This window comes from Myxocyprinus asiaticus, chromosome 16, assembly GCF_019703515.2.
Source record: "Myxocyprinus asiaticus isolate MX2 ecotype Aquarium Trade chromosome 16, UBuf_Myxa_2, whole genome shotgun sequence".
NCBI lineage: Eukaryota > Metazoa > Chordata > Actinopteri > Cypriniformes > Catostomidae > Myxocyprinus > Myxocyprinus asiaticus.
The window spans coordinates 42,473,141-42,492,283 of record NC_059359.1 but is presented as its reverse complement, the minus strand read 5'-3'; the positions used below and the strand labels follow the sequence as shown (position 1 = coordinate 42,492,283).

The 19,143-nt window shown below is 39.2% G+C and overlaps 1 protein-coding gene across 1 annotated transcript in view; it reads left to right on the top strand.

The window, feature by feature from the left end:
• bckdhb (branched chain keto acid dehydrogenase E1 subunit beta) overlaps window positions 1–19,143 on the top strand; it is a 138,666-nt gene that overhangs the window by 50,432 nt on the left and 69,091 nt on the right. Inside the window, exons 7-8 of the mRNA XM_051721591.1 lie at window positions 5,871–5,968; window positions 8,121–8,231. Of these exons, the coding sequence (XP_051577551.1) occupies window positions 5,871–5,968; window positions 8,121–8,231 (209 nt within the window). The remainder of the gene's footprint in view (window positions 1–5,870; window positions 5,969–8,120; window positions 8,232–19,143) is intronic.

Below are 19,143 nucleotides of genomic sequence, written 5' to 3'. Positions count from 1 at the left end.
CGGCTATGTACCACTACCCCTGGCTCGGTCCCAGTGTGGTGCTGGATGAGGTTCGTATGACCTGGTAGAGGGGAAAACACATCTGCAAACTCCTGTTGCAACTTGGCAACCTCTGCGAGTTGATACGGTGAGAGGTGGTCTCCGCAAGTGACCGGGGTGAAATGATTGTGTTTTGTATTCATCTCCGGCCTGAGCTCTCCCTCTCCGGAACTACTGTAGCCGACGTCACAGGGGCCGCCTCCCTCCACAATTTCAGGAGGTCGAGGTGATATATTTGACGTGTGCCCCCTCTATCGGTTCGCTTTACCTCATAATCGAGATCCCCCACTCATCATGTGACCTCAAAGGGTCCTTGCCACTTGGCGAGTAATTTGGAGCTCTGTGGGCAGTAATGCGAGTACCTTATCTCCCGGTGCAAATTTCCGCAGCCAAGTTCCCGTCATACAGTCAGTTCTGTCGTTCTTGAGCTTGGAGCAAATTCTCCTGTGTTAGTTGCCCCAAAGTGTGGAGTTTTGCTCTAAGATCAAGAACGTATTGAATTTCGTTTTTACTGGTTGAAGGTCCCTCCTCCCAAGCTTCGCGTATGACATCAAGCACGCCACGCGGGTGCCGCCCATACAGCAGCTCTAATGGGGAAAACCCAGTGGAGTCTTGCGGGACCTCTCGTACTGTGAATAACAGAGGATCAAGCCATTTGTCCCAATTTCTAGCATCCTCGTGCACAAACTTACGAATCATATTTTTAAGGGTTTTATTAAATCGCTCCACCAGGCCATCTGTTTGTGGATGGTAAATGCTGGTGCGGATTGATTTAATGCCCAATAATTCATATAGCTTGCATAGTGTCCATGACATAATGTTGCGCCCTGAACGGTGAGGATTTCTTTCGGAATCCCCACCCTGGAGATTATTTCGAAGAGTACCTCCGCAACACTACGTGCTGAGATGATGCATAGAGACACTGCTTCCGGATATTGCGTTGCATAATCCACTAGGACCAATACAAAGCGATGTCCACATGCTGACCGCTCTAATGGCAAAACGAGGTTCATTCCAATTCTCTTGAAGAGGACCTTGATCAGCGAAAGGGGGCGCAATGGTGCTTTTGGGGTGGCTGGTGGATTCACCAGCTGACATTCTCGGCATGCCGCACACCAACTGCGGACATCGCCGCCAATGCCCGGCCAATAAAAACGGGCTATTAGGTGGTTCAGTGTTTTACTTTCCCCTAGAAGACCCGCCATGGGATTATAATGAACCACCTGGAACACAATTTCCTGTTGGCTCCGCAGTTGTTGGGCCTCATGTAGTCAGACAGAAGACAAAGGCAGGCCTAACACAGTCATAAAACCTAACTTAGGCCCCCACATAAGTCATAAATTATACTGATAAAAATCGCGCCAAAATCAAACAAAGGGAGTCCAAAACAGACTACAAATCCCATGAAGCCTTGCTCACTAAAGGATCGAACTCTCAATTCCTATTGGATGAGGCACACAACATAATGCATCTCAACCATGACATCATCAGGAGTAGAAATACCTCTGAAATGCTTCCGGGATTTGCTTCAGGCAACTTTGCTCGCCGTGTGTAGACGCAGCTCATTGCTGCTCTCAGGTGCAGCCTCGTGGCACAAGGAAGTAATATCCGACTTGAAACTGTGGCCATACTGTGGCCATACGATCTCCATCTCACTGGACAAGTTGAGATTACTCTGTGTTCCATCAAACACTCTAACGGATCCGATGGAGACTGCCGAGCAATCCGCATCTTCATCCTTTTGCCTGCAGAAGTGAAGAGAAAAGATTTCTCTTCCCTCTTCAATCAAGTCAATGTCGCTGATTTCTCCGCCAGCCTGCCGAGAATCAGCAGCCGTACCACCCGCCGACAGAGCGAGGAAATGGCCTCCCGTCATCACCCGAGCCTCGAGGAACCGAATCTGAGTTAAAGGACGGATGAACACACATTCTGCATCCTCATGCGATTCAAGTAAGAGGTTTACGTCTGAGCAGAGATAGAATATTATAGTGTGTTATTCTTGTGTATCAAGGTTTTTGCTTGTACAGTTTATGGACCGCCATGTCCGCTCATTATTAATACTCAGGGTATTAATTATCATGAATTTGATTTGCTGTATTGTAATCCAACCACATTGGGCTTTTGTGCATTTCCGCCATCACGGGTGAGACCGGCAAACTGAGTTTATCCATTAAAGAATCAAAGAACGCGGGGCGGTGTACGAGTCGTCCACCGCGTCTTTGAGTGATAAACTAACAGCTGCTTTCTCTCCCATGATCACGAAATCGGCTTTGGGGCCGTAACTTAATTCTCTCTCTTGTACTAACCACACACACACACACACACACACACGTGATCCCTCACAAACATTCTCGGAGACATTTTTGGCTAGTAGATAGCTTCGTGATAAAGCTCAGCTTTGTCCTTAAGCTATCGTACAAGCGGATACACGCGGTAACTGGTAGACGCCATTGACTGGTTTCTCTCCGCCCACATTCGCGGCCATATTCTCTGCCCGGAAGTCTCACGTGACATACTGTCCACGTATGAGTGGCGGGGCACTGTCGATGCTGTGGGCGATGCAACACTCAGCGCATGGGGAACTGGCTTCGGTGGCAGGACTCCTCGCCTCCGCGGGGCAGGAACGGGCTCTGGGGAGAGAGCAGAGTGAGAGAGAGAAGAGGGGAGGGGGAAGGGGAGAGAGAGTAGGAGGGCTCTTCCGCCCTAGGGTACGCCGCCATATGGTCATCCGCCAATCGAACAGCCTCCTCCAGCGACGCCGGGCGGTGGCACTGGACTCATTCCACTGTTCCTCGCGGTAGCCGATGGACGAGCTGCTCCAGTACCACCTGATCAATCACTCCCTCGACGTCGTGATCCCCGCCAGCAGCCATCTCTTGCAGGCATCTCGGAGCCGTTGGGTGAAGGCAAACGGGCGGCCGGTCGTCTCCAACTTCATCGACTGGAAGAGCTGGCGATGCTGCTCCAGACTGCGGCCAACCCACTGCTGGATGGTCTTCTTCAGGTCTTCATAAGCCAGGAAGTTTGCCACTGGCAGTTGTTGTGCTGTGAGCTGGGCTTCCCCGGACAACAACGGGGAAGCCCATTGATCACGTGGCCAGCCCCAGATCTCAGCGGTATGCTTAAAGAGATCGAGGAACGCTTCTGGGTTGTCTTCCGCTCCCATCTTTGAGGGCGCGGGCAGGGGCATGAGGCTGTTGTTGTCCGGGACACGCCGGGGCTCTCTCCTGGCTGAGAAGGCTCCAGATCGTGAGCCGGTCCTCTGCTTGAGCCCGAAGGATCTCGAAGAACCGGTGATCTTGATCTTGCCGGAGCTCAAGCAAGGATTGTTGGTGGGACTGGTGTAGGCCAGTGAGGGATTTGAGGCTCTCTGCCAACTGGGAGGACTCCATGGGGCGTACTTCCTCCAACTTCAATTCCCATGTTTCGGCACCAGTGTAACGAACTTCACAGCAGAAGGGAAGAACACAGGGAAGTGGGTTTTTCCAGGCTCAGGTAAGACATTTAATTGGCCACTTCAGTGTTTTACAACTTCACAAACTCATCAGCTTCACAGGCACATAGTCACTTAATTACATCAGCTTAACCCACACAACAGATTAAACGCAACAGCTTTAGGAACACCGTGGCCTTCCTTGTGCCAGACTCTCTCTCTCCTCTGCTGGTGGCGTGACTGCTTGTATGCTGCTCTCCCCATGCTCACTGGAATTAGAAACAGGTGTTAAACATAATCTATACGCAGCGCAATTCAGTGAATGACCGTTGCTCTGTTGTTGACACGCACAGCATGCACATAGCTTGTGATTCTCAAGATGTGAGCACTCCACATGAAATCCAAGATGCTTGATTAATCAGTTCGCTTAAAATATGCATTGAGAATGAAGTATATTAAAACATTAAAAAACTGTAAACTAGTCTACAGACAGAAACTTCCACCAAAATAAAAGACAGAGGGTTTTAAATTTAAGAAATCACAACTGAAATTTAATTATTGTAGAATATTTAAGCATGTCATGAAATATTTATATATCGATTATTGATCGGCACGTTATTTTATCGATATATTTTTGTCATCAATATGTTAACATTAGCCAACATTTAAATTAGAAGCCTAATTTGTATGCTTTCCAATTCACTCAGTTTGGCTTCTGTTTATTGTCTGGCATAATAGCGTTGGGAGACCACAAGGGGGAGATATGACATTTACTAAAGCAGGTAGCAAGGTACAGGTCTCGCAACATATGACAGGTATTTTAGAGCTCCTTGCATAGGACACATACACACAAAAGTTACAGAGGTTTTTGCACTTCGTCTAAAATGAAAGTGACGTTGATGAGTTTGCAGGTTAATGTATGAAACTGGTTTAACTGTGCAAACTGTCCTGAATTTCGGTCTCGGTCAAGAATTTTCATTTTGGTGCATCACTACAAAAAAGGACTTAAAGGCAGCATAAAGGTTCTCCATATGACTCATGTTGTTTGATCCATGTATTCTGAAACGATACGATAATTTTTTTGGTGAGAACAGACCAAAATGTTATTCCTTTTCCGAATTTATAGTGAGGGCAAACTCTCTGCCTTCCAAAACTTAATATCCTTGTATCCACTGCAAACGATTCTATGTCAAATCTAAAGAAGCATTTGGACACTTGTGTGTTTTCTCAGCTTTTACATTGCATACCTTACCAACTCCTGGCAAACGCATTTTTATTATTTGAATTATCACACTGTATGTCATATAACCATGATGTCTTTGGAAGAGTTTTGTCCATCAGATGCACCAAAATTCACAAATACATTTGTATCCAAATACATCATTTTCACAATGTAATCCAAACTTAAATGTTGAATTGATTGCATTAGCACAGTAAAGGTAGTTTTAGTTTGACAAATTTATTTTGTACTCCACTTCAAAAATGTAAATGAATGCAGTTTTGCTTTTGTGATAACTTTTGAGATGTTTATTCAAAAATATGATTGGTCTGATCTGTTAACACACATGGATGGAGTTTGTAATGGCGAAATTGTCAGAGTAGGACCACATTTGTTTAACATGCCCCTGGGCACCTGTCCATAATTCTAGAAACTCTCCTATAAGAAATGCCTGTTAAACTCAAACATATTTGAATCTGTCATTGATGGAGGCCCTAGAGCAAGCAAACAAGCAAGTCCCTTCGTATTTTTACACCATGTAAAATACATTTGCGATTCATGCTTCTGAATTTGTGCATTAAAAGCACCACTCAAGCGATTAGACCATGCCTTCTCATGATGAATAATTATGCAAGTAATTAAACTGCTGATGTATAGCTGTGAAATACCATGTGCTCATCATATCCAGTGACTAATCATTGATTTTGGAAGTTTGGAAAAATAAATACATTAATTAATTGAACCAGGAAGACAATAGAAATCAATCATCTTCTAAAAAAACAATCTTGTGAAAAAAAAATACATATCAGTTAAAATGTGTTTTTGTGTTTCATAACCATTTAAGTACCTTTTTTTATTTCACTCAGTAACAGGCAAATAGTGAGTAAAGCACACAAAAAAGACAAATCAATTCTCATATTTTGATAATGTTTTTTTTTTATTGTTTTATTTTTTTATGCATTTAAGTAAAATTGTTGAATTTGTTTAAATTATGAGAGGCAATCCAATAGTAAACAGATTAAATAACCTTAAAAATATAATCCAAAACATTACATTACTGATTGCAATTTTAGTTATGTAATTTGTAATTAGTACCGGATTGCAATTCAGAAGTAATCTACCCAGCACTGATTTTCTGTTAGGTTGGTTGCATGTGTAATCTTTCATTTTGTTTTGCAGTGGAGCAAGTCCCCACAGAAGCCTATCACATCCCACTCTCACAGGCTGAAGTCCTTCTGGAGGGAAGTGATGTCACACTGGTCGCTTGGGGAACACAGGTAGGTCTTGGGTTTGGATGGGTTTGCTGTCCAGACTAAAAATCTAAGTGAGTTACACTTTCAAAGGATTATGCTTTCAAAAGCTCTCCGGGTGTCCAGTGGCTCAGCTCAGACCCTTTATAGTCTTATCCTGCTGAACATCTAAACAACATAATAAAGAGCAAAAAGGAGTTAAAGGTTGAGGGAAAACAAGGTCTTTTGCCATTGATTTATTCACAAGGGATGTGGCGATGAGGACAGGAAACACATAGGAAATCGAGGCTTGTTTCAAAATGACAGTCTCTCTCTTTTATTCATTCCCCAATCCACCAGTACTCCATTCATGAGCAACACAAACCAGGGCTCAACAACAAAGATGACCTGGGGCTGGTGTAACAGAGATTCTGGCCAATCGAAGGAACTGTTACTTGTCCTATTGGGCCATGTCCACGCTAAAATATTTAAAAGGATATTCCGGGTTCAATGCAAGTTAAGCTCAATCGACAGCGTTTGTGGCATAATATTTTTTTTTAATAACCATGTTTATGTTACAATGTGCAAGTCAGTTGAATGAATGCTTGGACACACTGTCATTTTAGAATAGAATTTTAGACGGTTCCTTACCCACTGTTATCACTGTGGGTGAAAATTGGATGATTGTTGGTGCCAGATGGGCTGGTTTGAGTATTTCTGTAACTGCTGATCTCCTTGGATTTTCACATATAACAGTTTCTAGAATATACTCCCAAATGGTGCCAAAAACAAAAAACATCCAGTAATCAGCAGTTCTGTGGATGGAAATGCCTTTTTGATGAGAGAGGTCAATGGAGAAATGCCAGACTGGTTTGAACTGACAAAGTCTACGGTAACTCAGATAACCGCTCTGTACAATTGTGGTGAGAAGAACAGCATTTCAGAATGCTATTCTGTGATGCGGGTTGGTTATGTTTTGGCGGCATGTGGGGGACCTACACAATATTAGGCAGGTGGTTTTAATGTTGTGGCTGATCGTTGTATGTTTTAAGGTGCTTATTAGACATGTAAGGCTGCGATTTAATTATATAAATATAGTGTATAGTCTGCATGTGCTGCACACTTCAGGATTAATGAGTGCTCTGCTTTCTGTAATCTGCTACACACAGAGTGCCTGTGACGCTCATGATCATATACTATTTAGCCTTGAAATGGACCAATGCGGTGTTGTCGGTGTTTGAGCAGCCCGGATTCACACATTAATTTTGAAGTGCACAGCACATTCAGACTGTATATTTATTTTGTTAAATCACAGTAGGACATACAACGATTCATTTGATTATTTTTGTATTCATACATTAATTTTATCCCAAATATGTCAAATTCCGTGACATTCCGCATTTTATAGTTAATTCAATTTTTTTGTTCCATGATTCCGTCCGTGATTTCCGCATTGCATAAATCATAGGGCCCTTCCTTTCCATTTCTACTGACTTGTCGTTGTGTTTTCTGATTTGCTGTTTTGTTTTCTGACTTTCTGGAGTTGGCATTGGGTTTTCTGATTTGTTCGTTTATTTTGGTATTTACTGTTGTGTTTTCAGATTTGTTGTTTTGTTTTGCACTTCACGGCCACCATAGGCCAGTGACAATATTGGCATGTCAAGTACAAATCTGAGCAACTGGGCTGCAGAAAAAATATTTATTGTTAAGCCCTGCAAACTAGGGCCAGTGGAGATATTTAATATTTACAATATCAATGTTATTTTCTTTGGGATTAAAATGAATGAATATTGAAGATTTGAATGCTTTTTTTATTTGTCCATTAAGTTTCTTTTCTTCAGCCTGTTCCTTTTCACGTCTCTGATTTAAAGTAGCAAAAGTGCTTTAATAATTGGTTAGTTCTATTAATTTCCATAATTCAGTTATTTGTAATTGTTTGTTTCAATTTATTGATTCAGAACTGATGCAACAATTCAAATTTTTTTTTTTTTTTTTTTTTTTTTTTTTTTGCAGAAGTCCACTCCTTTCCTTGATTTTGTTTAAAAATATTTTAGTAAAATATATGCAGGAAAATATTGCTGTTTATTTAGTTCAGTTTTTCTTGTTCATTTAGATAGAAACCATGTGAATTAAATGTTTAGCACTAAGTTTCATAACAGTACCATTAAGTGAGATTTGGCCTTTGAACGTTGGCTTGCAGGTACACGTGATGAGGGAAGTGGCTGCCATGGCGCAGGAGAAGCTGGGAGTCTCCTGTGAACTCATTGACCTGCAGACTATTTTGCCTTGGGATACAGAGACTGTTTGTAAGGTAGGATTACACACAGATATAAATATTCTGTCATTATGTACATCATTTAACTTCAGTGGAACATAAAAGGAGATATTTTGCAGAATGTTCCTTCTGCTTATTATCTTACAATGAAATTGAAGAAACATTGTGAAGAAACACAAGTGAGAAACATTCTCATAGTAAGGGATACGAACAGGGATTAGAAGAAAAGGGTAGAAAAAGTTTTAGCCACCACAAAAACAGAGCGAGAGAGGGACACAAGAGAGGATTTAGGGAGGGAAATGAGAGATTCCAAATGTAATCCAGTACAATAATTCTTGGGAAATTATTTCTTGAATCAGGCAGTGTCTGTTGTCTTCACCTGTGAAAGCAGAATGAAATGAAAAAGCCAAGAACCTGCAACACAGCACTTAAACAATGCTGATTGTAGCTCAACCTCATTACATAATGAATTACTTACACATTTGTATGCGGATAACAAAAATGCATTTGCATTTACGCATTCTTTGAATGTGGTCAGAATCTATTCCACATCAGATCGTAATGTGTTCACAATGCGTCTTGGGAGTGTTTACACCTTGATTTTAATGTGGTCAAGTGCTATCCAATTGCGATCTAATCACTGAAAACACACATTAATGCTTCTCCTCCTTTTCTTTAAAAAAAGCAAAAATCTGGGTTACAGTGAGGCACTTACAATGAAAGTGAATGGGGTCAATCCGTAAACGTTAAAATACACTTTTTCAAAATTATAGCAACAATGCGTAAACAATATGCGTGTTAACATGATTTTAGTGTTATAAAATTACTTGCTACCTTTTCTTTGTAAAGTTATATCCAAATTTACAGCTTCGTTGCCAAGACAGATTAAATAAACAATGATTGGCACCCCTAGAAATTCTTACGATTAAAATATATCTGAAGTATATTCCTATTTATGTTTTCAATTTAGTACACCTGGGTGACTAGGAACATGAAATTGTTCAGTCATGACTTCCTGTTTCACAGGGGTATAAAAATTTGTTTACACACAAGCCAAATTCACTTAATTATCCATCACAATGGGTAAGACCAAAGTATAAAGTTATGATGTGTGGCAAAAGGTTGTTGAACTTCACAAAATGGGAAGTGGCTGAAAGAAAATAGCTAAAGCATTGAAAATACCTTATCTCTTGGCGTATGCTTAAATGTTTGAAATTAGTTTTGTAGACAAAAATATAATTGTGCCAACATATTTATTTAATTACAAAACAAAAATTTTATTAAAACAAATAAATAAAAAAAAACATTTTTGAAATGGATGACTTGGACCGAATAATTAAGAAAAGCAGCCACTAAGTGCCCAGCATATAGATAGGAACTCCTTCAATACGGTTTAAACAGCATCCCAGGGTGATACCTCAAAAAGTTGGTTGAGAAAATGTCAAGAGTACACGTCTGCAAAATCTAGGCAAAGGGTGACTACTTTGAAGATGCTAAAATATAACATAGTTTTGATTTATTTGTATTTTCTTAGTCACAACATAATTCCCATATTTCCATTTCTATTATTCTATAGATGTGATGACTTCATTATTATTATAAAATGTGAAGAAAAAAAACCCAATAAAGAATAAGTGACCCTAAACTTTTGAACAGTAGTGTGTGTGTGTGTGTATACATACACACACATATATATATATATATATATATATATATATATATATATATATATACATACATACAGTCTATATATATATATATATATATATATATATATATATTAGACTGCGTGTGTGTGTGTGTGTGTGTGTGTGTGTGTATATATATATATATATATATATATATATATATATATATATATATATATATACAAACAGTTGAAGTCAGAAGTTTACATACACTTAGGCTGGAGTCATTAAAACTCCTTTTTTAACCACTCCACAGATTTAATATTAGCAAACTATAGTTTTGGCAAGTCATGTAGGACATCTACTTTGTGCATGACACAAGTAATTTTTCCAACAATTGTTTACAGACAGATTGTTTCCCTTTTAATTGACTATATCACAATTCCAGTGGGTTTAAGCAGCTTGGGAAATTCCAGAAACTTATGTCAAGCCTTTAGACAATTAGCCAATTAGCTTCTGATAAGAGGTGTACTGAATTGGAGGTGTACCTGGGGATGCATTTTAAGGCCTACCTTCAAACTCAGTGCCTCTTTGCTTGACATCATGGGAAAATCAAAAGAAATCAGCCAAGACCTCAGAAAACAAATTGTGGACCTCCACAAGTCTGGTTCATCCTTGGGAGGAATTTACAAATGCCTGAAGGTACCACATTCATCTGTACAAACAGTAGTACGCAAGTATAAACACTATGGGACCATGCAGCCATTATACCGCTCAGGAAGGAGACGCATTCTGTCTCCTAGAGATGAATGTAGTTTGGTGTGAAAAGTGGAAATCAATCCCAGAACAACAGCAAAGGACTTTGTGAAGATGCTGGAGGAAACAGGTAGACAAGTATATATATCCACAGTAAAACGAGTCCTATATCGACATAACCTGAAAGGCTGCTCAGCAAGTTAGAAGCCAATGCTCCAAAACCACAATAATAAAATCCAGATTACAGTTTGCAAGTGCACATGGGGACAAATATCTTACTTTTGGAGAAATGTCCTCTGGTCTAATGAAACAAAAATGGAACTGTTTGGCCATAATGACCATCATTATGTTTGAAGGAAAAAGGGTGAGGCTTGCAAGCCGAAGAACACCATCCCAACCGTGAATCATGTGGGTGGCAGCATCATGTTGTGGGGGTGCTTTGCTGCAGGAGGGACTGGTGCACTTCACAAAATAGATGGCATCATGAGGAAGGAAAATTATGTGATGGCTTAAAATGGCTTAAGGACAACAAAGTCAAGGTATTGGAGTGGCCATCACAAAGCCCTAACCTCAATCTGAAAGAAAATTTGTGGGCAGAACTGAAAAAGTGTGCGCGAGCAAGGAGGCCTATAAACCTGTCTCAGTTACACCAGTTCTGTCTGGAGGAATGGGCCAAAATTCCAGCAACTTATTGTGAGAAGCTTGTGGAAGGCTACACAAAACGTTTGACCCAAGTTCAACAATTTAAAGGCAATGCTACCAAATACTAACAAAGTGCATGTAAACTTCTGACCCACTGGGAATGTGATGAAAGGAATAAAAGCTGAAATAAATCATTCTCTCTACTATTATTCTGACTTTTCACATTCTTAAATAAAGTAGTGATCCTAACTGACCTAAGACAAGGAATGTTTTCTATGATTAAATGTCAGGAATTGTGAAAAACTGAGTTTAAATGTGTTTGGCTAAGGTGTATGTAAACTTCTGACTTCATCTCTGTATATGTATGTATAAGTATCAAGTGTAAGGGAAAGCGTTTATTTGAGGTGCTGTGACTACCATTTTTTTTCCCCTAGATTTTGCCATTATTAGTTAAGTTAAAATGGTCCTACAGTGTGACAAAGGAATTTTTTTTTTAAGTAAAATTATTTCATGTAGTCTGAAGTGTAGCATTTCAACCTCCCAAAAGTATTTCATGTCAGCAGTTGAACAATTTCAAAACCAACACAGTTTTTGTAAACTGTTTTGCTTAAAGTGTACTTGTGCTAACTGTTTAAAATGCAGTTTCATTCACACTTTTTAAGTGTGGCTTAAGTGTCCAAATATTTTTTTGAGGCCTTGTATATCACATACATGTGCCATGATTTGGTAGCTGTGTAGAGTAACCTTTTCATTAATCAAATTACAACAACTTGGAATTATTGATGCAGGGAATATGGTTGTTTGTTCCTGACCCAAGAAAATCCAGTTGTGATCTATTAACGTCTTATAAATGTAATATCAAAGTAAAGAGCTGAAACATTTTGAAGCCAGATGTGTATTGAACCACTGACAGATGAAGACAAGCATGCAGATCTCTTTTAAGGTTAGTGTGTGGGTTATAGGTTTATTCCATAGTTATATAACACTGCTTATATTATTATACAGATAGCTTTCTATAAAAACAATAAAATCTAGTGAATGTCCTCATTCAGCTTAGTAAACAAAAAGTTTCAAATGTTTTTTTAATTTTTTTGTATTTATTTTTTTTATGTCTACAGAATAATGGCAAAGCCAGATTAAACCACATTGTGGGGGTTTATATGTTTAATGAGTCTGGTAATAACATGATATTCATCATGTAAAGGAGTTTCATGTAAATGTCATATGTACATATACCTATTAACACCACTAGATGTCCTAATGAGAGTTTAATTTTGAAGATAAGGACACTTTACAAGCTGTAGAAATCAGTGGAAGATGTCTTTGGGGTTCATTTTTGATTGGGACTGCTGCATTATTGCTCCATGATAATTGATTAATGCTCTTCTTGTAAATCAAGAACAAAACTATTTATCTACATAAGTAAAACAACACCTGTTTTTAGAACCAAGAAGATCTTTTGCATTATTTTAATGACAATTAATTACCCCCCCCCCATTGTCATACTGTAATGCAAAAAAAAATATTTTTCTCATTACTGTTTTAAATTCTGACCATTTCCCTTGCACTACAAGAATTAGATTTTTTTCCCCCTCCACATTACAGTAGGTGCTTCATTAAAATGCAAATAATTGTTCAATTTAAAAACTTGTTTCTTCATGCAAAATATAATTGGGGTGAAATATGACCCTTTACGTTTTCATAAGATCCTTTCAAATCTTTTAGCCAATTTTAAAGTGATCTTTGGGTTGGTGTACAAAAAAATAAGGGTCATCACAGTTCATTAGGGTTTAGTGGGTTTAAGGTATTTAATGTGTCAGTAATCTTTGGTGAAACATTTTTTGGTAATTGAGAAGAGTGAGGATTCTCTATTATTCACAGGACGTGATAAGAGAGATGAGTTTTAATTTAATCTCGGTGTGGAACACCATAAATCACTGTCCAAACGTATTTCAGAAATGGAAATAACAGTTTACTTTCATTCCTGATCAAATTTCTTTCTCCCTCTTGAGCCCAGTGTAGAGTGCTAAAGTTTGCACTGAGATCAGGTGACTGTGTGTGCTGTTTTGCAGTCATGGACTCAGAATAGCTATGTGGAGAATGCTCTCATGGCCTTTTCATGCTATTGGAATTTTTACTGGATGGCTCACACTTTACTCATGTTCTCTTAGAAATGTCCAGATGAGATCTATAATTTTAGTTTTCTGAATGTCTAGACTGTACCACAGCAGTTCTCGTTATTCTGTTCCATTTTGAAATGCTACACTTTACTGCGTGAAGTAATCTAGAGTTGAATTCGGATGAATTCAGCTAGACTCTCAACAAAAGCCAACAATGTTGTATGTGGAATTTCACTACGTACACTATATATTAGAAGTTTGGAAACACTTGACTGAATTTATGTTTCTCAAAATCTCAGAAACATTTTTATCGAAAGGTGTTATGGCTCATCTTCAATTTTGAGCCACTGTCTTATCGATGAGAAGCACAAATGACACGTGTAATCTGTGTGCATCGTAGATTTTATTTTAAATCCATTTGATAACATAAAACGTGGAAAAAATGGGAAAACAAAAGGGAAAACAGTCCATAACAACCTGTGTCAGTAACCAAACATGGTTTAAAAGTTATATCCGGTTTCCACGGTTAGGACGCCATCCATATGCTGTACCTTTTCAATCTAATAAAAGGAAAAAGCCAGAACAAACTAAATTAATTTACATCTTAGTTTATACAAAAATGTAACACTTACATTTAAATTTATCAAATCACATCATCATAAACATAATATCAAAAGTTCATATTTAGTTCATTCTTATTTATAATTGAAGCCATTAAAACCAATGAAATGGCTCCAACAAAAGGATTATGCTTACATGCTTGAAATGAGTTTTATAGACAAATATAAATTACGTAAGGAATAATTGATAACGGACCGCTGAATTATTGAAAAATAATGCACACCATGAGGTGGTAGTGCGGTCACCATGCAAAGCACACCTTGGATGTGCATTATTTTTCAATAATTCAACAGGCTGGTGTCAATTATTCCACTTATACTATGGTTTCCACACCTTAGTACATCATTCAGGGTACATACATTTTCTGGTTTCGTCTGTAAAATGCTTTTTTGAGTGGAACTACTTTCTTCCGCCATGGATTCAGCATCATGTTTTGAGACAGCCCGAGCCTCCGTTACTAGTTGGAAAACATCACTTTAGAACTGGCAACGGAGGATTGCGATGCTTGCGCTGCTTTACTGGAGCACTGACTGAAGTATCAAGGTAGAGTGTTTGTGTGTGTGTGTGTGTGTGTGTGTGTGTGTGTGTGTGTGTGTGTGTGTGTGTGTGTGTGTGTGTGTGTGTGTGCATGAGCAAAAGCGAGAGAAAGAATGAAAGAAAACAGAGAGATTGTGTGTTGGATTACCTGTGTTTACTGCTCTCATCAGCAGAAACATTGCTTCAAATCACCAAGATGAAAGTTTAAGAATACTTCTCAGTGTCACCATATTGTATATAGCTTTCCCATTGCTACAAAAATGTTTTATTAAGTTGCGTGGAACCGATGACATTGCTATGTGTCAGGCTCGCAAGTAATATGTGTATGTGTGTAAAAAAAAATATATAATGTGTCCATGTGTGAGTGTATGTGAGAGAGGGGGAGAGGGAGCACGTGGGTGCTTTCCAGTCAGGTTGATTAGAGCGAAATACAATGAAACAATTGTACATATTAAAAGTTATTTCTGATAATTTAGAAACGATTGTATTAATCAAGTCGCGAGGTTGCGGCTCTGTTTGTTGGTCGTGACTCAAGTCTCTATGTGCGTGCGTTTGTGTGCGCATATGTATGTGTGTCAGCATGTTGAGATGAGAGCAAAAGACAGAGAGGGAGGAGCTCAAGGCCGCTTTTCATCTGAAATTAAAATAAATGTGGGAAATTATAGACATTTTCATATTTATACGATGTATATTTAATCAGTGTGTTTGTTTTAACTGATTATTTTGCTGTGGTAGCATGTAGGGCTCTTTTAAATTAACTTAAATAATTTGGCGAAGTGATATGGAACGTTATGCGGTCAAGACATGGAGCTACTTCATAGCCGTGCATTTACTTGAAAAATAATTGCACACCTTAGAACTTTTGTCAACCAATCAGAATCAAGCATTCAACAGACCCGTGGTATACTGTAATATATATTAATTTCTTTATATAACTACAATGTGAAATATTAAAATTAACAGTTTTCAATTAAAATTGAGTGGGATAGTGTAGAAAAGCAGCCAACGGCCAGCAAGTGTCCAGAAACTCCTTCAGTACTGTTTAAAAAGAGACAAAGACTGACTTCTTTGAAGAAGCTATAATATAAGGGTTTTGTTATCTAGATAACTATATATGATATTTTGGTTACTATATAATATTAAATTTCCATTTGTGTTATTTAAAAGGTTTGATTACTTTTATTCTATTATACTATTATTCTAAAATGTGGAAAATATAAAAAAATAAAAAATGTGTCTAAATGTTTGACTGATAGTTTGCATTTTGAATTTTTGAAATGGCTTCCCAGATATGACCATGATTTACCAGAAGATTTATCTTCAGCACAGTACTCAATCACAAAAAAGTAATAATAAACTACAATTCACTGATTCTGCCTCATACATGTTTATCAATGTCCTCTGCATGTCTAAGGCACGGCTTCTGTTTGCGGTCATACGTATATGGTACATGTTGTTTCTGGTTTCCTGTTACTTTCTCTGTGTTATCCACAGGATTGCTAATCAACAACCCTGAGATCTATATATACGCATGTTGCTTGTTGACACCGGGAATTGGCTAAAATTGCAGTAAAACTGAAAGCTGTGTGTTTTTTATTTTATTTTTATTTTTATTTTATTTATTTTTTTTATTCCCCTTTGGTGTTTGGAACTGTTCAGTAAATATAATAGACGTTCATTTAAAGGATCAACAAAATGGCCAGTTTGCCCTTGCCAGACCAGTGGCCTAGATGAAATAATGTGGAAAGTAGTTTTTTTATTTTTATTTTATTTTATTTTCCTTCTTTTCATTCACAAATATGTGGCCAAGGCATGTTTGAAAATATCATTACTGTGGAGTTGCAGTTGTGATATAGAGCTGTATTTATTCACACTACTAATTATGAGGACTCCTTTTCCCCTCTTATTTTAAATTATAAACCTTACAATACAAATTGCAGATAGCTTTTCACTGTATAAAAACAAATAACAAAGCTTAATGTTTTAACAACGTGACCTAACCAGGGTGCCACAAAATTCCAGCAATAAGCAATTTTTCTGTCCACACTGAATGCGAAAATGCTGCATAATGCAACAAATGCAACACGGCCAATCAGAACATTACGTGGAAATGCGAAGACTATTGTACTGAGTGCTGGTCGGCCACAACAAAACACGAACAAGCAATCCAAATCATGGAAACGAAGATGCTCCTGTGGATGCTCGACATGAGTAGGATGGACCACGTCATGAGCGAGTATATACGCAAGATCATGGGCATAACACTGATAACAGAATGGTGCTAAAACGGCTACGCCACCGTCCTCACGGATGCCCGAAGAAACGTTGGCTCGATAGGCTGAGTAACATCGATGTAACATCAGAAGACACCCTTGACCAAATCAAGACCAGCTTGCAAGAAAATGGACCCTGTGCTGACAAGGAAAACTCACTAGGAATAAGAGGGATGCTTCTCCAATCAGCATCCTCTTTAAAGGCTTTCCTTTTGGAACTTTGGATTTCTTAAAAGTATCTGTAAGGAAGTCGACTCACTGAAGGAGGTGGGAGCCAGTCAAACGTCCAACATAAGAAACTTTATTGTAAGTACTTTTCAGTGTAACAAAGACATTAAATACCACTGCTTTTCAGCTCCACATAAACACACATTAACAGGGTGCTTTCCAGCTCCACATGAACACACAGCTTCATTGGTCTCTCTCTCTCCCAGAGGCTCTCGTCGCGGCTTTATCTCTCACTCGTTAAGGCTGCAATCACCCACAGCTGGGCGAGATAATCCGCTGCAGGTGTCCAACCCGACCTCGCTCCGCACAGTTGCCGCTCGGCCTGCCCCGCTCTCCACAGTCTCCGCTCGGCCTGCCCCGCTCTCCACAGTCTCCTTGTCCATTTAGATTTTTAATATACATGAGGAGCGAGATTTTGGTCCAGTGAGTTTTAGGTGTAGGCGGGTCTACCGGAGTGATGCAGCAAATATGGAAACCAAGCAACCGACAAAAGGTAGTTTTGCTTGTTGTTTTCACGGCTGGTTAGGACAGAAACTTAGATTAACATGGAAGAGGTATAGCTTCTATTGCTCAGTGCTTGGTCACCCCGTGCCTCATTAGGACATGGAGAAAGTGTCTTGCCTTTCTTGCTGCACAGGTACATTTGGCTTTTCCCAAACTGGTCTCCCAAAATGTGACCAAGTAAATCTTTTAGAAGGGAATGCTGTCCACTACAGAGCTGTTTCTACATTTGTTGTGATTGGAGATGGCACATCCCTCTTTGTATGAAGCCCAGTGGTCAGTAAACCTTGGAAAGGCTGAGTCCTCATTACAATGGGAGTCTTGTTTCCATATGTGTTCAGCACTGTATTTAAAGGTTATTTTGATTACTCCACACTCTCGAAGTCTCAACAGTATACTTGCTGTTCCAAAGCAAACTCCACTGCCTCTTCTGTTTAACATGATCAAGATGTGCCCTGATCCCTGCGGTTCACTGTTCCTGCATTTGCATCTAGTTAAATGCATTTTGAGATGTGCGTGTTAAGATGTTTGAGCAGTTATTGCAGAGTATCTGGGGAGGTTACTTTTAATGGAAGGTTGGACTTCCTGGAGCAAGAGTGTCCCTAGTCTTGAACTCAACTGTGGACCTCAAAATCTATTTTCCTTTGTTTTAAATGATACTAATCTTAGCAAAGATGCTAAGGCCATGCAAACAAATATAATGCAAATTAACTTTGGGGTCACCAAGTGTAATATGGTTGGAATCAATAAAACATTTCATTTGTCATTTGACACCCCTGTAATCCTTTAAATTTAGTTCTGAATTCTCGCCTTTTGGATCTGTCTCCACGTCTCAAGTCCAAGTTTGCAGATGAGGAAAGTGCAGATTAATCTTTGCAGTTTAGATTGGAAAAGGAAGTTGTCATGCTCATGCTACAATGACAATGTTTCCCCAACAGCAAGCCATGGATAACGATGAACCTTAAGGACCTGCCAAACAAAACAGAGAGGGCTGCAATTGTACTTTTCTACAACATTCACTGCTTGAGGATCATCACCAACTCCAGGGATTTCAAATATTTGTACAAACTGAAATGTTACTTCTGAAACTGGTTTGAACCTGGTCTCACAGGAGGCAGGGACAGATGGCCAATTTGAATCCATCAAATGCAATTCTGTACATCCTCTCCACACTCTTAGGCTGCTTAATCCATATACATTCTCTTTTAACATAACCAACTAGATGTACCCCGACAGACTGGATAACTGCACTGCCAGTGGATCTCTTAAGGCTGGATTACACGACACAATTTTTTAAATCTGAACAGATTCTAAAAATACTAGGTATCACACACTTACTGACTGTTAGCTACATACAAAAACTGGGCATCACACACTAAGCAACAGTAGCTGATTGGCAAGTTGATCCGATCCGGTTACAAACTCACATGGAAACACACACTTCTGTTCTAGGAGACGCATAACAGACAAACAAACATGGATGTACAGAAGCTGGCTGCCGTTGTTGTTGCTGCTACTCTGTTCTGAGTCACAAAAGAAATGGGCCAAGCGCATTTCACGTTTTGGTGCGAAGGCAGGAAGACTTTCTGCAACGCGAGCTCCACTGAGTTCCTGTTTGCCATCTCCATTTCTTGAGATTCTT